Source organism: Musa acuminata, chromosome BXJ2-3 (genome assembly GCF_036884655.1).
Source record: "Musa acuminata AAA Group cultivar baxijiao chromosome BXJ2-3, Cavendish_Baxijiao_AAA, whole genome shotgun sequence".
Classification (NCBI taxonomy): Eukaryota; Viridiplantae; Streptophyta; class Magnoliopsida; order Zingiberales; family Musaceae; genus Musa; species Musa acuminata.
Genome location: NC_088340.1, coordinates 4,633,419 through 4,654,443, shown reverse-complemented (window position 1 = coordinate 4,654,443; position 21,025 = coordinate 4,633,419). Strand labels below are relative to the sequence as shown.

Sequence of the window (21,025 nt, the reverse complement as noted above, 5' to 3'; positions counted from 1 at the left end):
GTCTAATATTTCTACGTTAATCTTTAATCTCTCAATACTCGCGATTGTTATAATAAGAATACTTATGTCTTGATCAACTAGGGTATCATAGAAAGATTTCCCACTCATTCATGAGAGAATAATCTTCCTACTGATTTTTGTTCTTACCTTTCTGTATCTCTTGAACTTTTTGTTTCTTCTAAAATCCATTTAAAAGCACACAAAACTTGTAGAAGATAATGAAAACTATACAAGGAATGTACATATAGAAAATAAAACCCTCAAACAATACTTCAAAAACAAAACAAAGAGTTTGAATGAAAACATGACACATACTACAAAATATACATCACAGGCTCACTGCATATATTTATCATCCAATGCCACATGATCCATCACAAACCTGCATTTGGATATGCTTCCCTTTGTTGCTTTGTTAGTTATATGAGAGAGAGAGAGAGAGAGAGAGAGAGAGAGAGATGCAGTGTATTATTCAGTGCCTGACATAGAATTAACAGAGGGTGTGAGATTCTTCTCTACAGCAGGACAGAGCTCACCATTCTCCACATGTGAGATCTCCTGGGAATTCTCAATTGGCTTTGGACTGTGGAGTAGTCTAAACCTGCAATCATATGATTGAATTGGTTTTGGGCAGTGTATCATCTAATATTATAACTTGCATCAACCACATGCTATACCATATTGATGTTACTGACACATTGACACGATAAGAATTATTTTGTCTTAGATAAATACTGTCGAAACAAAGTTGATTTTATAATGTAAATAGTTTCAATGGTGAATTTCCACCAAAATAAATATTTCTTTTCATATTTTTCAAAAAAAATTATAATACCTAAAATACCTTTTTGACAAGACAACCGAAGAAGTAAATATTATAATTAACATATAAGTCTTATTTCTAATTAATAAGGATTTTTTTGAAACCGCATGTGATTTGGTTTCTATTTGACTATGAGTTCATTTTATTTTAATTATAATATTTTTGAATAGACTTATAATACTTTGATTATGATATCAAAAATAATATAAATCTATTTTAAAAATGTCTTATAAATGAGGAATTGAATTGATCCGCAACATAATGACGAATCGATCGATAAGTAACATATATATTCTGATTATTTCGTCCAATGATATTTCGTGGATTATAATAAAGAGGGATGTTCTTTGAAAAATATATTAAAAAAGACTCCTTTCTAAAAAAAATCTTCAAAAGAATTTTATTTTTCAAAAATTCAACATAGTTTCAAATTTCAGAATAAAAATTAGGAAGGAAAAAAAAAGGGATAAATAATTGTACTTGCAGCAACCTATGCATACTATTTTTACAGGGTGGTGGTTAATGTCACGCTTTCCTCATGATGAACTGAGAGTGTGAGAGAGAGAGAGAGAGAGAGAGAGAGAGAGAGAGCACCAAATCGACGGTCAACGCGGCCTCTTCACCTGGTCATCTTTGCGACAAGAGAATTGCAAGAAAAACGTAGGATTCCGGTTTGCACAGGATCCGTCCTCCATTTAATCATGCGAGCGGGACCCAATCCGTATCCCCCTAAAATAAATAAGCAGACCGCCTTTCGGCACTCTCCGGTATCCTCTGTGGGTCCCACGGGAAATCCTGGATAGGCTCTGCATTTACTTCACGGTACATGTCACGGTAAGTGGAGCATGGTGGGAAAGGTATTGCTCGTCACGAAGTCCAACCACCAAATTCCTTCGTATTTATTTGCTGGTAATTTAATTTGATTGAACGCCAATTCTTCGACCCTCGTCGACTCAATGCGTGCATTGAATTGAAGATAGGGTTGGAGATCATCAAATGCACCAACCCGATTCAATTCAGTAAGTTTGTGGCGCTTGTGCTTTCTTCTTTTATCAGATTCAATTGTCGCTGTTCTGGAATGATGAATGTGTGATCGATCCATGTAGTCAACAATTGATCGTAAATTTTCTTCCTGTGCAATCATCAGTCTGTTATTGAGGAAGATATTTGGAGTTCTAAAGAGAAGAAAGTGACGAAAACCTTCGTGTTTTTTCAGCGAAATCCTATTCTCGATTTCATCTAAAATATTCTTCGTTCAAAAATGTGCTCCTTGATCTTTTTCCCCTCGTTAAATCCTGATTCCTGATGTTTAATTTCTGCCACCGAGTGCAGACCGTTACCGGAATCCCGCCGCGAATGAAGCTCCCCTGGTCTTCTCGTCCAGTTGTTGGTGCAAAGTTCGATCCCTTATCTCCCCCAGATTCCGAGAAAGATACATTCTTGGAAACCCTAGTTGGACCCTAACTCTAGCCATAAACCTAACCCTAATTCTACATCCCCGTTCGGAAACGACCACCGTTTCGGCAAGCAAGGCGTGGGGATTCGTCCGTTCCGTATCTCCATCAAGTCATCTCTATCTATCTTGGTGTCGAAGGGACCGCTCTGTGCAATAAATATGGGGTATTGAATGCCCCAACCTGCCTCCTCTTTGTGGTAGAGTAGCTCTTGTGGGGAGCCCTTGGAGGAAATGTATCATAAATACCCTCTTCTATTTGACTTTAAGTCATGATGACAGCCGCCCCACCTTCTATGGCTGTGTTGTTTAATCCCACCATCTCCCCACCACCACCACCACCACCCCCCTCATCGCTACTTCTTTTTTCTAGACACCACTTAACCTTAAAGTCAGGTTTAAACCCTTAGCCATGTTTAAAATAATGATAAAAAAGACAAGGTCCTTTTTTTATTTCTTTTAAAAATCCTCTTTTACTTTTAGTAGATCCAAGGTTTCGGTTTTTGCGGTTAGTTCAATTCCATTCTGTATTTTGTTTTTCTTTTTTTGGTCCTCTGCATGTTAATTAGCGTGTTGGCAGTCACCTTTTAGCTTCTCCTTTGGCTGACATGCTCAAAGTTTTGATCTTTTGGTCAGGGGAATCGTAAGGAGATGGAAAGGATTCAGGTACGTTACTTTTGATCTTCCATGCCATGTTCCTGTTGAAAAGTGTCAGCATGTCTGCTTTCTGTTGGGTTTTGAGGTGTTTGGAGATGGTAGATCATTCTGGCCGTTCTGGTTGTTTGGACTCCTCGGGGCGTTTAGTTCTTGAGATCTAAAGAGAGTCTCCTACTAAGGAATTCAGAGACAGTTGACATGAAACTGAAGAGAAAGAAGATGACTTTGGAATTTCGGATTTTTTTAATTTTTTTTGTTAAATGTTGGTTGCAAACTGCTTCTCAGCTCTGTGATCGCTTCTTTCCTTTGCTTATTGTTCCTAGTCTTACTCTGGACCACACGAGTCTTGGTTGGAGGCTAAACTTGTTTTTGTTACCTATGATTTGTTTCCAGATTTGGATTACCGTGCTGACGATGGTGAGCAAAAGCATATATGTCTGACATAGCTGCAATTCGATCTTAGGTGTCTTTCTGTTAATAGACTCTGTACCTTTTCCTATTTTGTCTTTTAAGGTTACTATCGTCAAACTTGTTGTCAGATGAGATTCATCATGTAGTTTGTTAAAGAAAGCCTTATGGTTGGTATCCAACTCTGTTTCTTGAGCCAGAAACGATTTATTCTGAAGTCTGTAATGAGGTTCTTCGTCTTAATGGGCTTTCATTCTCATGTCACTCTGTGTTTGTTGTGGTACTCTTTTGCTTTTGTTTCATAATCTTCTGGTAGTAATTTGGTTGCATCTAGTTGCCGTAGATGTTGACATAATTTTGATCTCCTTTTTCTTCATGCTGAGCATCAACTAACTATATTTACCCCTGATAGTTTTCATGGTATCTTGTATTCTCAGTGGTGAATCTTGTACTGTTGTTTGACATATGATCTATTTTCACATTCAGATGTGTTCAATGAAGTTCTTGTACGATTCAGATTTTGCAAGATGTGGATTTCTTTAGTTTGCACTTGCTTTTCGTATGACAGTTTTTCTTTTAATATCTCATCATTTAATGTTCCCACCAATAAGTTGCTTTAGATTGTCTCCTTCCATATAGTATTTAGTGTTTCATGAATCATGATGCTTTACCGAGGCAAATCACTTCGTGGCTGTAAAGCAAAATTATAAGCATTTATAATCTTTTACTGGAAGCTGCTGGTTTAGGATTTTTGTAATCATTCCTTCATTTTGTTGGCTAAACTGCTCTTATTCATCGATCATGAAAATTAGAAAATGTCTTTAATGAATTAGATTGCATTTTCACCCTTCATTCCTTTAATATCTTTTAATCTTCTTTGCCTATTGATCTCAAATAATTTTTGACAGGAAGTATCATGAACTTTGACCCGTCCAAGTGGGCTGTTTTGCTGATGGCTGGTTTGATTTGAGACATGTTAAATCTCCAAACTAGGTATGAACGAGTTGTTTCTTTTGCCTGATTGCATCTTTTGTCTTATTCATTAATTTTCACATGATACAAAGAATTTAAGGTTGTGAATAGCAGTTAAAGCAAAAGATATGTGAATATGCTCCTAGTAATGTAAATCATGTCCATATATTGGTTTCGGCCTCTGCTGTTTTCATCTTATGAGGAGACTTGCCCTAGTCAGCTGCAGCAATTGTGGTTGCAAGTTCTTACATGGGTTTCAGCATTAGTCCTTTTAGCAAATTTTCACCAAAAAAAATGACTGCAGGGACGGAATATATTTGTCGCAGTTAGATTGGTTGCTGTGGTTGTTTCCAGATGCAGAATATCTGCATGCTTCATGATTTAATCATTTTGCATGATATTGGAGTTACAAGCAATGCTAGGATTTGGTTAACTGGTCTACAGGCTGCATTCAAATGTTATATTGCACTCTTTGATCAATATCAGACATGAATTTATTGGTTACTAATGAATATAGTTGTTATATCATACTGAGTACCATAGGCTGGAACCATAAGTTCACATCAATGTTCCAAATATTAGGACCATTTGATTTTGGTTTTAATAATGGGTTCATATATCTATCCCATTACAGCTCCTCTTAGCTGATGCTTCCTGTTTTGTCTATTTAACTAGATATGTCATGTAGGAATATATGTTCCTTTTAAAGATATCTCTTGCCCAATTTAAGTTATGTAGTTATGTTATCTATGATTAACTGTTGCAACCCAAGCTTTTCTCCTGTTGAAGGATAAGTTCCTAAATTTTGTGTCCTCCACAATAGAAGACCTTTTCTCTCTTTGTTATTATGCATCGTTAACTTGACATTCACTGGGAGCTGAAGTGCTTTAGTTACAGAAAATTTGAGAATCATGAAATATTATGATTTTATTTGAAATTCAATAATACTGGTAATAAGTTATGGAATGATACTTACTTTGAGTTGGAGCGAGAACTATGAGTCAAGATAGACAAAGGAGAGATTATAGTATTATACTTAAATATAGTCTATATTTGTTGATGTTACATTAATATGATGAGATTTTATATTCCAAATAGTCCCATATGGGATATGAGTTTTGGTATCACCATCTTGCTTGGAACTAAATTGGGTTGACCCCATAAGAAAAAACCCTAAAAGTGTTTGGTGGGTGTGGGTAATGACTTATATTTTATCCACTTCATAACCCATGTCCCATGTTGAACTAATTGGGTATTACAATATATACGATTTGAATCCTCAGTGTCTTTGTCAAGGTTCACACAAATAGGTTCACAATCACATTTAATTATGTAGGACGCATGGCTTAATGGTAGCTCCATGTTGTGATGTACACATGCACCATACCATGGGAAGATCATCGTAAGCATATATGTATGTTATCAAAGACAAATCTGATGTTATTTGCATGCAAAAGATGCTTATTGGTATATGGGGACACTCATCCACAAGAACTTGTTCATTGGAATTCAAGTTTGGTCACTACATCACATATTTACCACTAATATTCCTAGCTTGCTTAAATTTAAAGAAAACTGAGATAGTTAATTAAGGATTCAAATTTTGGTATAATACTGATTACAGTATCCCACTAGACCAGTATAATATTGGTGTTATTGAATAAAATAATAAAAGAATAAAATGATTAGTATTGTATCAATATCAAGGGCAAAAATTGATAGAACAATAAGGTTACTCCTTTATAGAGGTAAAACTATGTATATTAATGGAAGCTTTATGCACTTTTTACCATCTTATTATATCATTATCGAGCTATATGTTTCAATATTGGTGCTTGATTGCTTGGATTTGAATACCGACCAGTATGTTAATAGTTATTGAAAAAGGACCAATATTAGACACTATGGTCTGGTATATTGTTTAGGTGATACCAGGCAATGTGGTTGGACATCCAACACCCCAATATTATACCGATCCAATAGTGGATGGAGATTTAAATCCTTGCTTGGTCAGACTACTAAATTCCGGTCTCTACCAATTAGTAAATTCTAGTTTGTTACGAAATGGTAAATTCCAATCCATACCCACTGGTAAAATCAAGGTTAGATATTAATAACTATGACTGGGGTAGCTGAAATTTATCGTTTGGTGACAAAGCTGCAGTAATTTCATCCCAAATTGGCATAATATTGAGAAAGATGATCTCTATATGGCATTTTATTAAATGCAATAACATGTCTATTTATTAAGACACTTCAATAGCAGTCACCTCTCTCTGAGCCGCTCTCAATAAGATACTTACATTGATCAACTCATTATTCTCGAATAGTCATAATAGCAATTGCCTTTTTCAGAGATCCATTCATCATTGGCACAGTTGCTTAAAAAACATCCAATCTCCTCTTGGCAGATGATGAATTAGTTAGCCTATCATCAAAACTCTACCAGTAATGAACTTGCACTGAGACTCATGAGGGACAGTCACAACCAATTGAATATGATTATGCTTGAAAATGTGGCTGCACAAGAAGAAAGCCAGGATCATGTAGCAAACACACTAAAAAGGGGAAGACAAGTTACAGTTCCACCAGATTGTGAAACTGAAGATTTAGCTAGTGTCTTACATGATGAAAATAAATGTACAGAAGCTCCATATAATGTTCTCAAAATGATTGGAACAGTTGAAACTGACACATTGTCGATTTCAGACAAAACTGTTACACAAATTAAAGTTCAGGACAATGACTGTCAAGTCATCAAAGACATATGTGTGGATGATGGTTTACATGCTTTTGAGAAAATATTGTTGAAAAATGCTGCAGTTAGCGAGAACATACCTTCTGGCTTCAAAACTTATGCAACAAATGCAAACGATAACTGGAATCAGCAGATGACACATGGTACTGCACTAGTTGTGGAAGGTTTGAAATATACTGATGCTGCTGATGATGATAAGGACCAAAAGTCTTCCTGGGGCTTGTTTGAATCTAAACAAAAGTTGGATGAAGGCAACCAGCTCGCAAGTAAAACCTCCGAGAAGATCACTTTGCAGCATTTGTTTTCACTGGGAGAGTTGGACACACTTGCCCACCACATGGTTTTAACCAGTTATGGTAGCATCAGTAGTACTAAACCAAGTTTTGGTCAGATGAATATCGAACAGGTACTAAGTTACTCTAGTGCTTTTTTTTTCCCTTATTTCTGATATTAGTTTAGATTTAATAATTTTGTGATAATAGATGTTATCAACTGAAGCCAGTTGAAGCACTGTCACTCTTAGTTGTAAAGGAGAAATGTCAATCAAGCTATGTCATAGATGAATCTTAAACCTGAAAATTAAAAGAAATTAAGTACTTTATGTGAATTTTTAAGAAAATCAAAATAATAAAGAATTTGAAGAGGAGAATCAACTGCAGTGATAAGGCAACTAGAAGGAAAGGAAAAGAAAGATGAATACATGAAGCAGGTGTCAGCTTAGTAAGAGAAAAAAGGACTTTAGAATATAAGATAATGTTGAGAAAAGGAGAAAGAGAACATACCTTAATTTTTAATGCAAATCTAGTTACATATTTCTCCTAATTTCTTTTGACCTTCTAATATTGACTCGGCTGGGCAGCTTGTTAACCTCTATGTAAGTCTAACATACTGGTGAATACATCCATAGTGAAAAGGGCAAAACAAAGAAAAGGTGCACCACGTTTGCCTTCAGCCATGTCTTTTATAGGCTATCTTTAGCTTCTGCTTCTCAGTCAATGCAATGTCCCTAATTAGTGCCTTGCTGCACCTTGGCATAGTTTAGATGTGTTTTAAATTGCATTGGTAAAAAGTATTATATTATATGCCACAAATATGTCTATTTGTTATCTATGATAGTGATTATTCTTTTCATGTTTGTCTACAATGGTTTTCTGGTCAATGTGAATGAGAGCTTCCATTCCAAGATCTATATATAAATGCATATGTATGCATTATCCAAACACATGCAAATAAATACATGATAACAGAATTTTCCCTTTTGGTTACAAGGACTGCTATGCCTCATGTAACAGTAGAAGTGGAAGTGATTCCATTTCCATTCTGGTCACATGCTAGTGGTTTTGCATCATCTGCTACTCATGTTACACAGTCATGAACCAATTTGTCATGTCAATCTCGGTAGCTACATGCCAATAAACAGTGCTATGATGTATTCTGACCTTAAAATTTCTTTTCAACTGCTAAATCATATGACTTCTTGCATCTGTGTGGTCTATCACAGGTCACACTTGAAGAGGAGCATTCTGAGAATTTGCAATGTGATTCTAGCATGACTTATGAAAGTATTATGATTTTGGAAAATCCGAATGATGACCTGTCAGAGGGTAATTTGGAAAAGAAGTGCTCTGCTGCTACAAATGATCCATTGGATGTCACATTCTCCGACCGAAATGGTGATAGCATGGAAAAACTTCCTAATGCTCAGCTGGAAGGAGTCTGTAATTCTGACTTCAATTCTGTAGCAGCAGCAGCAGCAGCAGCGATAAGTGGCACTGAAAAGAACAACAAAAATGCAGATGATAAACAATTAGTAAATGCTCTTTATAACCGGAGTAATGAAGAGATGGTTTTTGATGCAACAACAGCTTCTGCTCAAAGTTCATTTTATCCCAATAATCATGGGGACTTGCATTTTTCTGGTCCTTCTTATTTGTCAGGCCCAAAAGTGTCGTCAGGACATATTGCATATTCTGGTAGTATATCTCTTCGATCTGAGAGCAGTACCACCAGCACTCATTCATTTGCCTTCCCAATGTGAGACAACCTCCCATCTGAATAATTCATTTCTCCTTATGAATGTTTAACATGACAGAATGGTAGCTTTCAAGTGTTGCATGTTAGTCATTTAAAGCATTATCTAATGGCTAGTTTTACCTTTAAGAGTCATTCATTCTTTTATGTTATTGAATTTTTTCTGCTCTCTTATATTTCTTTGACCTATATGGCATGAATGCATCTCTTTTTGAATGTGTCAAATGCTATATATAGTATTGAATTGGAGCATAAAGACATCCGTTGGTTCAGAAACTTAATTAACACAAAACCAAGGTCCTCATAGCTGTTTTCTGCAATGCTAAGGTGAGTTATCATCTTTTGTTCAAAATAAAAGGCAAAAATATTAGAATAATTGTTTGTCAAGTATTGGTACTAGTTGCACAGCCAACAGGCACAAGCTTGCAGTTCTATACTGCATCAGCTAACTGTGATATTATGTAGGTTGAGTATTTACCAAGAAAGAGGTGGCATGAAGAAGTGAAAAGATACAAAGTTTTGCATATTCAAAGTTGGAACTTAAACTGTGGGCATTACCTAACTAACATCTATCAAGTTTAATGGAGGATGGTATTACAAATCAATATGAAATACTATCCTTGGTGAATCGGTCAGTGATACAAACAAATACTATGTCACACCATTTGATTCATGGGAAAAGGTTTAGTTCCTTATTTTAGACCTTTTAGCAAAAATGATGATAAGGAACTAAAATTTTCTTGGTTTCTCTCTACTTTTGTTGATGAAAATGCAACAAAGGAATATGATTCCGAGCTGCATTATGTAGGGTTTTCTTGGCTTTCCTTATCATTGCTTGTAGTGTTCCTGCCTTTGCATTTTTCAGAGTATTGAGAAGTAGAAACAAGCAAATAAGAATGATGTGTGCTAAAAACTACAAAGGTAACAATAAGTTACAAGCATATTAGTGGTACATGAATTTCGAGTTACCATATATGATGACAACTTGACTAGAACTAATCAAAATAGCATAGTCATATAGAAGAATGAAGAAGCTGAGAATGTTTCAGAAGGATTTATAAAGCTGAAGATTATTACCTACGTCTTGGTGGAGGTTCACAGAGGAAGACTTAAAGAATTTCCAATAGCTCCAAAAATAGTATCGATTTGGTATGTACTTTCTAATAAATTGAATGAAGAGTGCAGATAATGAGACTGATGTAATTCTAGTTGAGGCTCAATGACTAGACTATTTCTGTATGTTATATTTTTGCCTTCACCATATACCAGTTTTTAGCCTCGCTTTCATTTAGTAGTATTCCTTGTCAGGCTTCAACATATGGTGACTCTCATTTGTCCGAATTAGGCAATAGTACGATGCTTCAACCTTATGTAGTAATAATATTTGACATCTTAACATGTGAGCGTGTAAACTCCTTGTGTTTTCTCTTTTTTTGACATTCCATTAGACTAAAAACATCAATTTCTGTCTGTGCAGATTACAAGCAGAGTGGAATACCAGCCCCATAAGGATGGTCAAAGCTGATCGGAGACATTTAAGGAAATACCGGTGGAGAACAGGTCTCTTTTGCTGTAAATTTTGAAGATGTCTATTACCGCCTCTCATGAGCCATCATGCATCATCATCAACACTAGGCCTCCATGTTTATTCCTGCTCTTTCCTCTGCCCTGCTTGCTTGTTTAAACTACGGCCATCCCGCAGGATCCGTGGCATTGGATTGTGGCTTGAGTAGAAAGCAGAGATGTAGGCTATTCTTATTCTTGCTTACATGCCATGGTTTGTCAAGGAAAGAATACATCTGTGGAAGCTTGAATCTTGTTTCTTAGTTTCTTCCTTCTCTTGGTTGAATTTAAAGGCCTTGATGCATGGAAAGTGATCCACATAGTTATTATTGTTTTTTCTTTGTACAAGAATTTCTCTCTTTTTTTCTTTTTCTTTTTTTTATCTGTAGTTGCTCAAGAGAATCCAAAGCTTAATCATGCAAGCACTTTTCCACCTCAAGATTCTGTGCCTGTGTGAGTTCATTATAAGTTGCAGTTGAGAAAAAAGTTAATTCCATGGATTTAAATTTTCTAACTATTATCATTTGTTATTAAACATATATGCAAATTACAGTAAAAATATTGGCATTAATTTGTGGGAGGGATGAACCATGACTAATATTGTGGGAAATTCTTCTTTAGGCACCAGAAGATTATTTCAATCAGCAAAATTTTGATTACTGGTACTTATCTCAGCAAAACTAAATGAGAAAAATAATCATATAATCAATCCAAGTTGTTGGTGCATCGATGATGTAGTCCCTGTTTAAATCTTGATATTACTTTGATCCAAGGTTCGTCGTACCGTACCGTACCGGCGTTTCGACGTTGGCTCGGTACGGTACGGTACGGCGTACCGAGCGGTATACCGAGGTGTACCGCTCGATACACCTGATTTCATCGATTTATCCCTCCGAAAATACTTGAAAATTAAAAAAAAAAGTTAGGATAGAGTTTTCAAGTTACAAATAAATATAGTAATAGTATAAGTTTAGCAAAATCAATGTAAATTAGGTAAAAATAGCATCACATATCTTTTTCGGGCTTTGAGGTAGTCTTGTTTGATGTTCGTATTTCAGCTCGTTATAGATTGAAATATCTATAGAAAAATCAATTGAATTGTTAGACTATTTTGTTACAATATAAACTCTAAAATTTAAATGAATTAAATAATCATATATCTAGATATACCTGATTGTTAATTCTACCACCAAAACGAACGACGGGCCTCCACGGGTGGTGGATCGGGCTCCTCGATCCGATACATATCAATATGATACGTTTGTTGGACCCAATCATGAAATTGATCCCATGACATAGTGTATTGATACACCGTATGCCATTGATGCATCAATGTGGTACTGATCGTAGATTGATCGTCATAAATCATATTTGTCCGAGGCAGCTCTTGATTAGAAAGTTCTTCCTCTTAATCTTCCCAAATTTACCTCGATTGAATTCACAAATCGTTGTTTTATAGAGTTTATGAGAGAAAAGAAATATTTGAGAGAGAGTTTAAGAGAGTATAATGAAATAGGGGAGAGAAGATTAGTTTAAATAGGAGGAGAAATGGCTCAAACGGTCAATTTGACCGTTGGAGCACTGTAGCACTGCTACAGTGTGGTAACGGTCGATTTCGACCGTTACCGAGTGGTACTGGTCGATTTCGACCGTTACCGAATGGTACCGGGCGGTAACGGTCGAAATTTCGATCGTTACCGCCCGATACAAGCTTTTTTTGGTGTACCGCCCGGTAGAAGGCGGTCCGCGTACCGGTCGCCTCTCGGACCGGTACGTACCGCCCGTACCGGGCGGTACACATCGGTATGGCAATCCTTGCTTTGATCAATCTTAATTTGATTGGTGATATTAACCTCAATGAAATTAAATCAAAATATCATATTTTCAAATAGGTATCTCATATAATATACAAAAGCCATGTCACCTTAAAGAGGTTAAAGTCATCATAACAATCAAATGCAAACAAAAATAGTAATTTCTTAGTCACAATACTTTCCACATCTTTCCAAGCGAATTAGTGTAGAGAAGCAACGTTACCATTATCCCAATGCTCTCTCGGCTCTCCGATACAATTCTAATACAATTCTTAATATACAACTTATGAGACAAGATCAACAGTGTGACAAATGTACAACATGAATTCTCCAAAGGTGAAAAAGAGGAACTTCTTGTTTAATTGAAGCCTGTGAGGAGCAGCAGCTTCACAATTAGTAATGGAATCCTCTTCAGAAGAGTGTTGAAAAGTTTCATCTTCCTGGTAAATCATGGGGGCTAAAGACGATATATATTGGTCGAAAAGTACAGCAATTATCCAATGAATTGTGAAGGCTAAGCATGGAAGCATCAGCTGTTATCCATTCTGTCTCTTGGGTCTTTGTGAAGGCCTCTCACTGCTGCTCCCCTTCATGGAGTGCTCAATTGCTTGATTTGTGGATACAGGATCTTCATGAACCTAAAACGAAGGTGACCAAAGACATGATATAGATCTTAACCTAAAATATAATTGTGGAAAAATATTGAGGTGAAATATGCTCGTAAAACAAATACAAATTATTCTTTGGAAAAAAAGGAGTTTAGAACCTGTGATGCATTACGGTAACATATAAGTCAGGCAAAAGTTTCCAATAAATTATTGATTAATCTGTGCTCATACCCCTTTAATTTATAATGTTGCTGGAAAAAGATGCGATGAAAGAGGTTGATGTGATCGTGCATTACTTGTATAGTAAACCAGAACAGCAGAATAATATCCTGAGTTTGATTGGTACAAAAAGCATAATATTTTGGAGCCATGAAGAATTTAACCCCCAGAAAATCTAGCATGCCAATCGCCAATAGTCTTTAGAACAGTATAAATAGCCAGCTAATTGATGATCATAAACCTATCACCTAAAAGAGCACTAAAAGGGAAACTATGTAATATATACAGTTGTTATGTTAGGTTAAATATTTGGTTGCTTTGTCACAAGATGAACTCAGGTTAAATATTTGGTTGCTTTGTCAAGGGCCTGAGTTCATCTTGTGACAAATGTGGAAATGGAAATAATTTGTCCATTAAGATAGTTTAGTGTATTTTTTGCCTTCTATTTATGCAGAGACATGTTGAAAACAATACAATAACAAGGAACAAAGACTGTACCTCAGCACTTGAAGTGGTCGCAGCTGCGGTTAGTCTCCTATTAATTGCTCTTTTGCCAAGATTAATCTCAACAGATATACTGGCTTGAGATATATTGACACCGGAAATTTGTAATGCCTGATTTAATGTATTCAACAGCCTGTTTTGCATTAAGCAGTCACAAGTTAGTAAAGCCTGTCAATAGAAAATAGAGCTGGATATTCCTCCCGGCAAATGATAGCAGAAAATATTAGTAGTAGATTTGACTGCAGTTTCCGCACAAATTTCCATAAGAAAAACAAAAGAGAAGAATTGAGACATTCCTGATAAAAAGTGACATAATCCTCAAAGGCAACTCTTGCATGAGTACAAAAAGTCACAAAAAGGAAAAGATATCGAGATAAAGAAGACAATACAGATATGAAACCAAATCGATGGTTGTCTAAACTGGTTTAAGCATCAAATTGTCCCTTGAGCAGCAAAGAGCAAAACAAGGCATGGAGAAAATTAATAACCACAGAAGAAAAGTCTAAAAGACGTAAGCTTCAAATATTTAAATGACATAACTAAGAAAGCAATGATAACTAACACTTAAAGACACACCCCTGAGAGTACTTTGTAGATTCATTGGTCGTGTCTTCATCAATCGTCACCTTTCCTTGTTCATTTAACATACTATCACTCGCACCACAATCAGCACGCACAGGTAATCTTAGCCACTGAGATGGAGACCGAGATGCAGTGCTATCTACATCTGGAATCAAACTTATGCTCTTGAGCAAAGACCATCTCACTTAAAATACAAATTTAGCTGTAAAATGTGGGTGTATCTGCAGCTTACTTGCAAAATCCTTAGCGGATTTTCTTGTCTTGAAAGAAACAGTACAACTCTCATCTGGCTCAGCTGGATTCTGTGCAAATGAGATCCCAGTCTCATCAAATTTTTCTGAGAACATATATGCAGGAGAAGCAGAACCATCTCCCAGGCCTTGGCTGCTCTTCTGTAGCATGCAGGAAAAGAGAACATTTGACTAACTGACTAAAAAATAATATCACCACTAAACTTTTTGTGGCAACCATGCATTAAATGTCTATTTATGCTTAAATTATCTAGAGGGAAGGTACCCATGTAATTTTCCAGAATACCTGCCAAAAAATCCAAATCTGGAATCTATGAGGAAGTTAAGAATGTTGAAAGATGCATAATATCCTAATAGTTTATAGTTTCATCACACTTTCCTGTTCCATGCTTATATGCATGCACAATATACATACATTTTGGGGAGGCTTAGTGATATTTATCCATGGCATTAACTTGGAATTGTTCTGATTCCATTCTGGGCATGCTGACTCATACTTTTGCACCTTCTTCTGTAAAAACCGTATATACTCGATGACCTGAGAAAAAAGAGTTATAAACACAAAGTTTAGTATAAAATCATTCCAATGCCTGAAGAAAAAAAAATGCAACACCACCAGCTTTTTACACAGTATACCTCCAAAAGAAACGATGCTTTATCCTTCTTCTGATCACTATGAGGTATAAGTTCCCTAAGAATCTGAAATCTGCATTAAAATATGAATCTACAGGTAGTTAAATAAGCAAACCACCCCACAGATAATAAAATAGTATTTCATGTACTATCACTGTTTTATAGTTACACACACACACATATGAATACATGTACACACATATATGAAGACAGGCATGTTATGTATATGCATACATGATCAATGTATAAAGGGTAAAAAGATATGAGCACTGGAATATAGATGAAATAGACTGCTAACAACAGGAAGCAAAGAATTTTTACAGAAGTAAAAGATTCAAATAAAGATAAGCTACATATTGTGCTCGACTTGGAAAATACTGCCAATAGTAAAGCACCACAAACTTGCCTGTCATTAATCTTAGTTCTTCTCCGCTGCTCTGTTGCAGAGTGCTTGGATCTTGGGGTGTTGGGTCTCTGATCAGAGCAACTCCCCATTCCATCTACTTTAATTGCCCATTCTGTTAACCAACCAGAATAAAAAAGGAACTAAAAATTCCATTACAATCCGCAAAAATCAGCTTTCAATTGTTCAATTAAATTAAGGATCAGTAATAGACGACCCGAAGCGGCCTACATCCATCGCCATTGCTAATAAGATCAAGGGTTAGAGATTAAAAGAGTAAAAGGAGCCACCTTTACGGGAGGAGGAGCCCTCTCTCTTCCCAAACAGCTCGTCGTCGCATTGCTCGGCGGCCTCCACGAGTAGCTTCGTCTCCGGCCCAGCGTGCCACCTGCTCCACCAAATAAACCACCCATAGCACCCAGAAAACCGCATGAATAAGCGGCCGTGACAGAAAGAGGAGGTGGATGCCAACCTTGTGGCGGCGGAGGTCGCCACGGAGCTGCCGCAGGGGCCGAACGAGAGGTACGGCCATCGGCCTGAAACATACAATAGAACACATATAATAATAATAACAACAACTACTACTACTACTACTATAATATATATATATATATATATATATATATATATATATATATATATATATATATATATCCATTACTCGGAAAGAAACTGCACACACTCACCATCGGACCACACGGCCGCATCGTACGTGTGCGGGGAGTCGTAGTAACCGGCTTCGGATTTACTGCCATCACCGGGCGCACCGGGTGGTGCAAGGCCGCACCTGCTCCTCTTCGCGTCGGCGCCCCGCACGTGCCTGATGCTAAACGTGCCAATCCCACCCGGCAGCACGTGCTGCGGCGGCCTCTCGGGAGTTGTCTTGTCCGCCGCCGTTGCTTCACCGTTTCGTCGTGAGCTGTCTTCCTTCTCCTGCTGCCGCCGCTCCTTCTTCTCCACCAGCGGCATCAAGAAGTCATGCGTCTGTAGATAGAAACCACCTGTGGCTCAAAACATATGCAACTTACTCGAGTCCAACGTCGCCGTCGAAATCCACGCAAGAAGGAGGCGATGTACAACCATCACTGCACTGGATAATGACCAAGTACCTGGGGCAGGTGGCGGCCTTGGATCTTGGTGCTGGAAAGAGGAATAATCCTTAGTGCATAGCGAGAGGAAATCCTGCGTTACTTCTTTTCCTGTAAATACCACTCGAATTATCATCTCTTACCTAAAAAATTCCCACATTTTATCAGACTGTAACCAGCAAATGTTCAGGAAATGAAAGAGAAGTGCTTACCTTGGAGTTCCATCCTCATATGATCTTGAAGAGAGATACGGAGAGAGAGAAAAGTCACGCACTTCTTTTCTGTAGAAACTATAGCAGCAGCGATTGCAGACTCTGAAACAGTAATGCGGAGATCGCCAACAGAACGAGATGAAGCAGTGGAGAGTTTACGAGAGATGGAGAAGAATGGGAGGAAACGGCGACGACTTAAGACTCTCTCGCTTTCTTTAAAACGTGTCTTTGCGAACCGCCGTTTCATTCGACGGATAGATGACGGGCAGTGTCGCTACACCGACCGATGCCGTGTCGATCGTCCGGTTGAAAACGGACCACGTGGACCGCGATGCTCACGTCTGTGGGGCATGACATTATTTATCAGCGCCAATCGCGAAAAAAGAGGACAATAGACTTCGCGCGGCAGAGCATGTCGTTGGTGTGACGGCGGATGGGACCCACGAGCGATGAGGCCCATGTGACCCAGAGATGCCACCCATCTTCCTTTTTAACTAGTCGAATAGTTAATATATGATACTTGTGTGTATTTTCTAGAGATAATAAAGACAAATCAGTCATTCAAAGTTACAGGAATTTAGAAGCTCTTGTCGAGTGATTACTGCAAGCAAGAAACTGGAAACGGAGAGGTGAAGGTTTCATTTGCCTGCCCGTAGCAATTACCCTACGCGAGAACAGTGGCACCATGACTATGAAGTCACCGATCGAGGCCTACGTTTGTCATCGAAACCTTCACATGTGGCATGGCGGCACTTGTGGGTTTCAACGTGTTCTTCCTCACCTTAACTTTTCCTTTTACACAGCCCTTGCTCCCGCCATCTTCCTCATCAAAGAATCGAGCAAAGTCAGCAGTATTTTATCCATTTAGGTTGGGTTGGTCTCTTCCACTGCTCGGTGGAAAGTGGAGGAAGAAGTGATAGCACATGCTGTGAGCTTGTGAAGCTGATCAAAGGAGGTCATGTTGTAAGTTCTACTAAGAACCATACATATGCAACACAGGGTCTCTTTATGTATGGTCCTTCGTGTTACTGAGTGGGGGATCACTTCCCATCCCCTTCCACTTCCTTAAGGTCTTTGCAGGCTGCAGTAAACCCAGTCTCCTCCATTAGCTAGTCATTCTAAAGTTCCTGGGGAAAGCTCGGTCACTGGAAACTCAGTGCGAAACATGAAGCCAAGCTCCAGATAATCCTAAATGGCTATCTTCTCTCCTTGCAGCTTCCTCCTCGAGAGAGGCATGCATGTTCTTGAAGCTACAGGCTTCCACGTCCTTCTTGGTGTGGCCCCCATGAACAGGATGAAGAATTTGGTGTACTAAACAAACGAGTCGTGCCCACGTAGTAGTAGTAGTAGTAGTATAGATGCATGGGCGGTGGCCTGTGCACATGGAAGTCAAGAGAGGGATTGGGCTCTTCTTCTCTAAAATAAGACCGCCGCCCCATGTTTCCAGTTCTCTCACAGGAGAGGAATACTCCGATGGTCATCCGATACTAATGCTTTCATCTCATGGCTTTTTCTTGTCAATCAAGATTCTATATACTCCTCTCTCTTTTGTGGCCCAGCGGCTGAAGCATACGGCATCGGTATAACTTTAATGGACAGTGATGCGAGAGAGAGCACAGGGCATTGTCCGCTTTAACGAACTCGTGGCAGTCGGTGAGTGGCGTGTCTGCCGAGAAGACGCGTGATACAAGCGCCAAGATTCTGGCGCACCACAAATCACGTCGCTAGCCCCACGCGGGGCCCGAAATTGGGCCCACTCGGCGAACCGGTCGGAGCACCCTCTATCCCCGTCATTCAAGTCGCCTTCGGAATCGTACCTCACGTCGTAGTGTGTCAGATGATGCCTCGCGAGCGACGGGTGCAGGTCACGTGCGGTCTCCCGCGCAACGAAGCGACTTGACGGTCCATCGCGTTCGATGTTGGCTCAATCAATCGGTTCGTGTCCGGCTAATTCGAGGCTCAAATTAATCCGACCCGACCTCAAACAGTGAAATCGAACCCGAACTGTGAGGATTGGTTCGCCGCCGCCTTTTTTAGTTGAGGATTCATTGAACGTATAACAATAATGTTCGATATACGACAACGGCACATGAGATCCACATGGAATTATTTTCCATCACTGTACATACCAATCCGGTGCCATACATGTGTCATACACATAAAATGCATCACCCTATTGCCATGTACTTGATTCACATGCATGCATGCACGACGATAAGCAATTCATGAGACAAAGGGAGATGCCCATCTCATTTCTCGGTGGATGCACGTATCAATCGATCTAGCATCATACATGCACCGTGAACACGCCCGCCTCTCTATGTTTATGTGCAGCGTGCAACATCCAACGTGCAAACAGAAGCACTCCAACATCCTTAGACGTGGCAACCTTTTATTTTAGTGTTATTATTATAATTGAATCGAAAGACTTCTCCTCTATTTTTGGAGTTCTAAGAATCTTTCGAGAAACCAACGAGACATGCAGAAGATGCTAAGGAAGCATTAGCAGAGCCTCAAAAGCATAGAGAAGCAGTCTCTCACAAGCTGTAGGTCTCACCTAACATTCTACTTAAGAAGCAGTCTCCGTCAAAAGCATCGGAAAGCCTTCGCTACTGCTACTGTCCTTGTCATGTCATCCTTCTTCACCTTGGCAAGTGGCAACCCTCAGTTTCCTGCACTTCTAAGTATCCTAAGCAGCAGACTGAAACTACACGAAACTTCTCTTTTCTGATGCCACAGAGCGTTAACATCTCCCAGTTTCGGTCCACTAGTTTACTTCCTCTTCGGATTAGCATACATGCACAGGTAGTATCGGCTGCCATGAGAGAGAATAACTTGCTGGGGATGGAAGCTAAGTGCTTGACATGTTTAGGATCCCATGACAGCGTATCTATCTCTATGTTTACATATATTCTCTCAATAAGATAGTGGATGGCTATCAGTTCAAAGGTTCAAGATATAGTAACATAATCAATCCACGTTAGCTGTTATCCGCATCTGATTCTATGTAGATAGCCACAAATTCTTCTCTTATAAACATTGATAAATGGAGTTAAAAGGTTTCTATTCTCTTCATCAAAGAATATATAGACCTGTTTGAGATAGATCGCACTTTAGATACTCATATAAAAAGACACCCTAGCCAACATAAAATATAACAGCAATCAAAGGGAAATGAATCTCTCGAGTTCTTTTGTTGTTTTAATGCAGAAATAGTTGCAGTAATTGGTGTATAGCACTGCATTACATAGGAAACGGAAATCATGTATGCAAAAACAAATGGACCTTAGTTTAATATCTATATATTTAGATGATTATGAATAGCAAAATAGACATCCAAATCACCATTAAAGTAGATTCATCTCTTGAGCACTTGGTTAGATCAGAGCTTGAGGAGCATAAATTTGTATGTCCTACTCTGGTTGATACCTAAGTCAGATTTGATAGGATGAATTTATGGTACCAAATTGACATTTCTTCTGCCTTGGTAGAGTCAATTTTTCTTCTTAAGCTGATACCATTTTCTTCACCGATCTATGTGAAGTTTTAAAGATGTTTTATCTATGCATAGAGTTAAACTACAGCAAGACATATCAAAAGCGATTTAATCTAGAACAAGAAATATTAAAGGTGATTTAATCTCATACTAAAACTATCTCCTGCGAATTAATTTGCAGCTAAAGAAACCGCAGCGATCAGTTTCCTAAGATTTCATATTTGAGATGTAAATCCGATTACTTAGGAGTAAAAAGCACCCTTTCCCGGAGGAGGTAACGTCACCGAAGAAGAACCAACTATAGTCATCGGCATCACGTGGCTTCCTCGCAGCCGTCCGATCGGCTTCTTTTATTTGTATTATATTATAGAGACTTCGGGATCCCAGTGAGAGAAGAGGCGAATAATCCTGACCCTCCATCCGCGTGGGGGCCACTCTTTGTACGAGGGAGAAAGTTCAATCGACGGCTCGATTGCATTGACTGGACGGGTCCAGTAATGGAGAGGAGGATCCCGTGGCCTTTACCTTTCGCCTCGCTTCGCTTTTGGTT

The 21,025-nt window shown here is 38.4% G+C and overlaps 2 protein-coding genes across 17 annotated transcripts; one reads left to right on the top strand and one right to left on the bottom strand.

The window, feature by feature from the left end:
• The first annotated feature begins 1,720 nt into the window (after positions 1-1,720).
• LOC103977488 (uncharacterized) lies at positions 1,721-10,969 on the top strand. 13 transcript variants are annotated; one of them, XM_018822744.2, is made up of 7 exons: positions 1,721-1,842; positions 2,913-2,942; positions 3,327-3,396; positions 4,250-4,334; positions 6,725-7,477; positions 8,573-9,105; positions 10,580-10,969. In XM_018822744.2, the coding sequence occupies exons 5-7, from the start codon at positions 6,785-6,787 to the stop codon at positions 10,683-10,685; spliced, it is 1,332 nt and encodes a 443-aa protein (XP_018678289.2). In that variant the 5' UTR covers positions 1,721-1,842; positions 2,913-2,942; positions 3,327-3,396; positions 4,250-4,334; positions 6,725-6,784; the 3' UTR covers positions 10,686-10,969. The 13 variants fall into 13 exon arrangements, with proteins under 13 accessions (XP_018678289.2, XP_018678290.2, XP_064954553.1 ...); XM_065098474.1 differs by lacking the exon at positions 1,721-1,842 and adding an exon at positions 1,928-2,717; XM_009393020.3 differs by lacking the exon at positions 1,721-1,842 and adding an exon at positions 1,928-2,784.
• A 1,655-nt stretch (positions 10,970-12,624) lies between these two features.
• Positions 12,625-17,182, bottom strand: LOC135582221 (transcription factor BIM1-like). Of its 4 annotated transcripts, none has more exons than XM_065098473.1 (12): positions 16,980-17,182; positions 16,789-16,878; positions 16,366-16,680; positions 16,152-16,215; positions 15,970-16,067; positions 15,683-15,794; positions 15,280-15,349; positions 15,059-15,181; positions 14,625-14,784; positions 14,387-14,537; positions 13,805-13,943; positions 12,625-13,117 (listed from the first exon to the last, which is right to left on the bottom strand). In XM_065098473.1, exons 1-12 carry the CDS (start codon positions 16,996-16,998, stop codon positions 13,016-13,018), a joined length of 1,443 nt encoding a protein of 480 aa, XP_064954545.1. In that variant the 5' UTR covers positions 16,999-17,182; the 3' UTR covers positions 12,625-13,015. The 4 variants fall into 4 exon arrangements, with proteins under 4 accessions (XP_064954545.1, XP_064954542.1, XP_064954543.1 ...); XM_065098470.1 differs by having other exon boundaries at positions 16,789-16,910; positions 16,980-17,148; XM_065098471.1 differs by having other exon boundaries at positions 16,366-16,663; positions 16,980-17,030.
• Between the last annotated feature and the right edge of the window lie 3,843 nt (positions 17,183-21,025).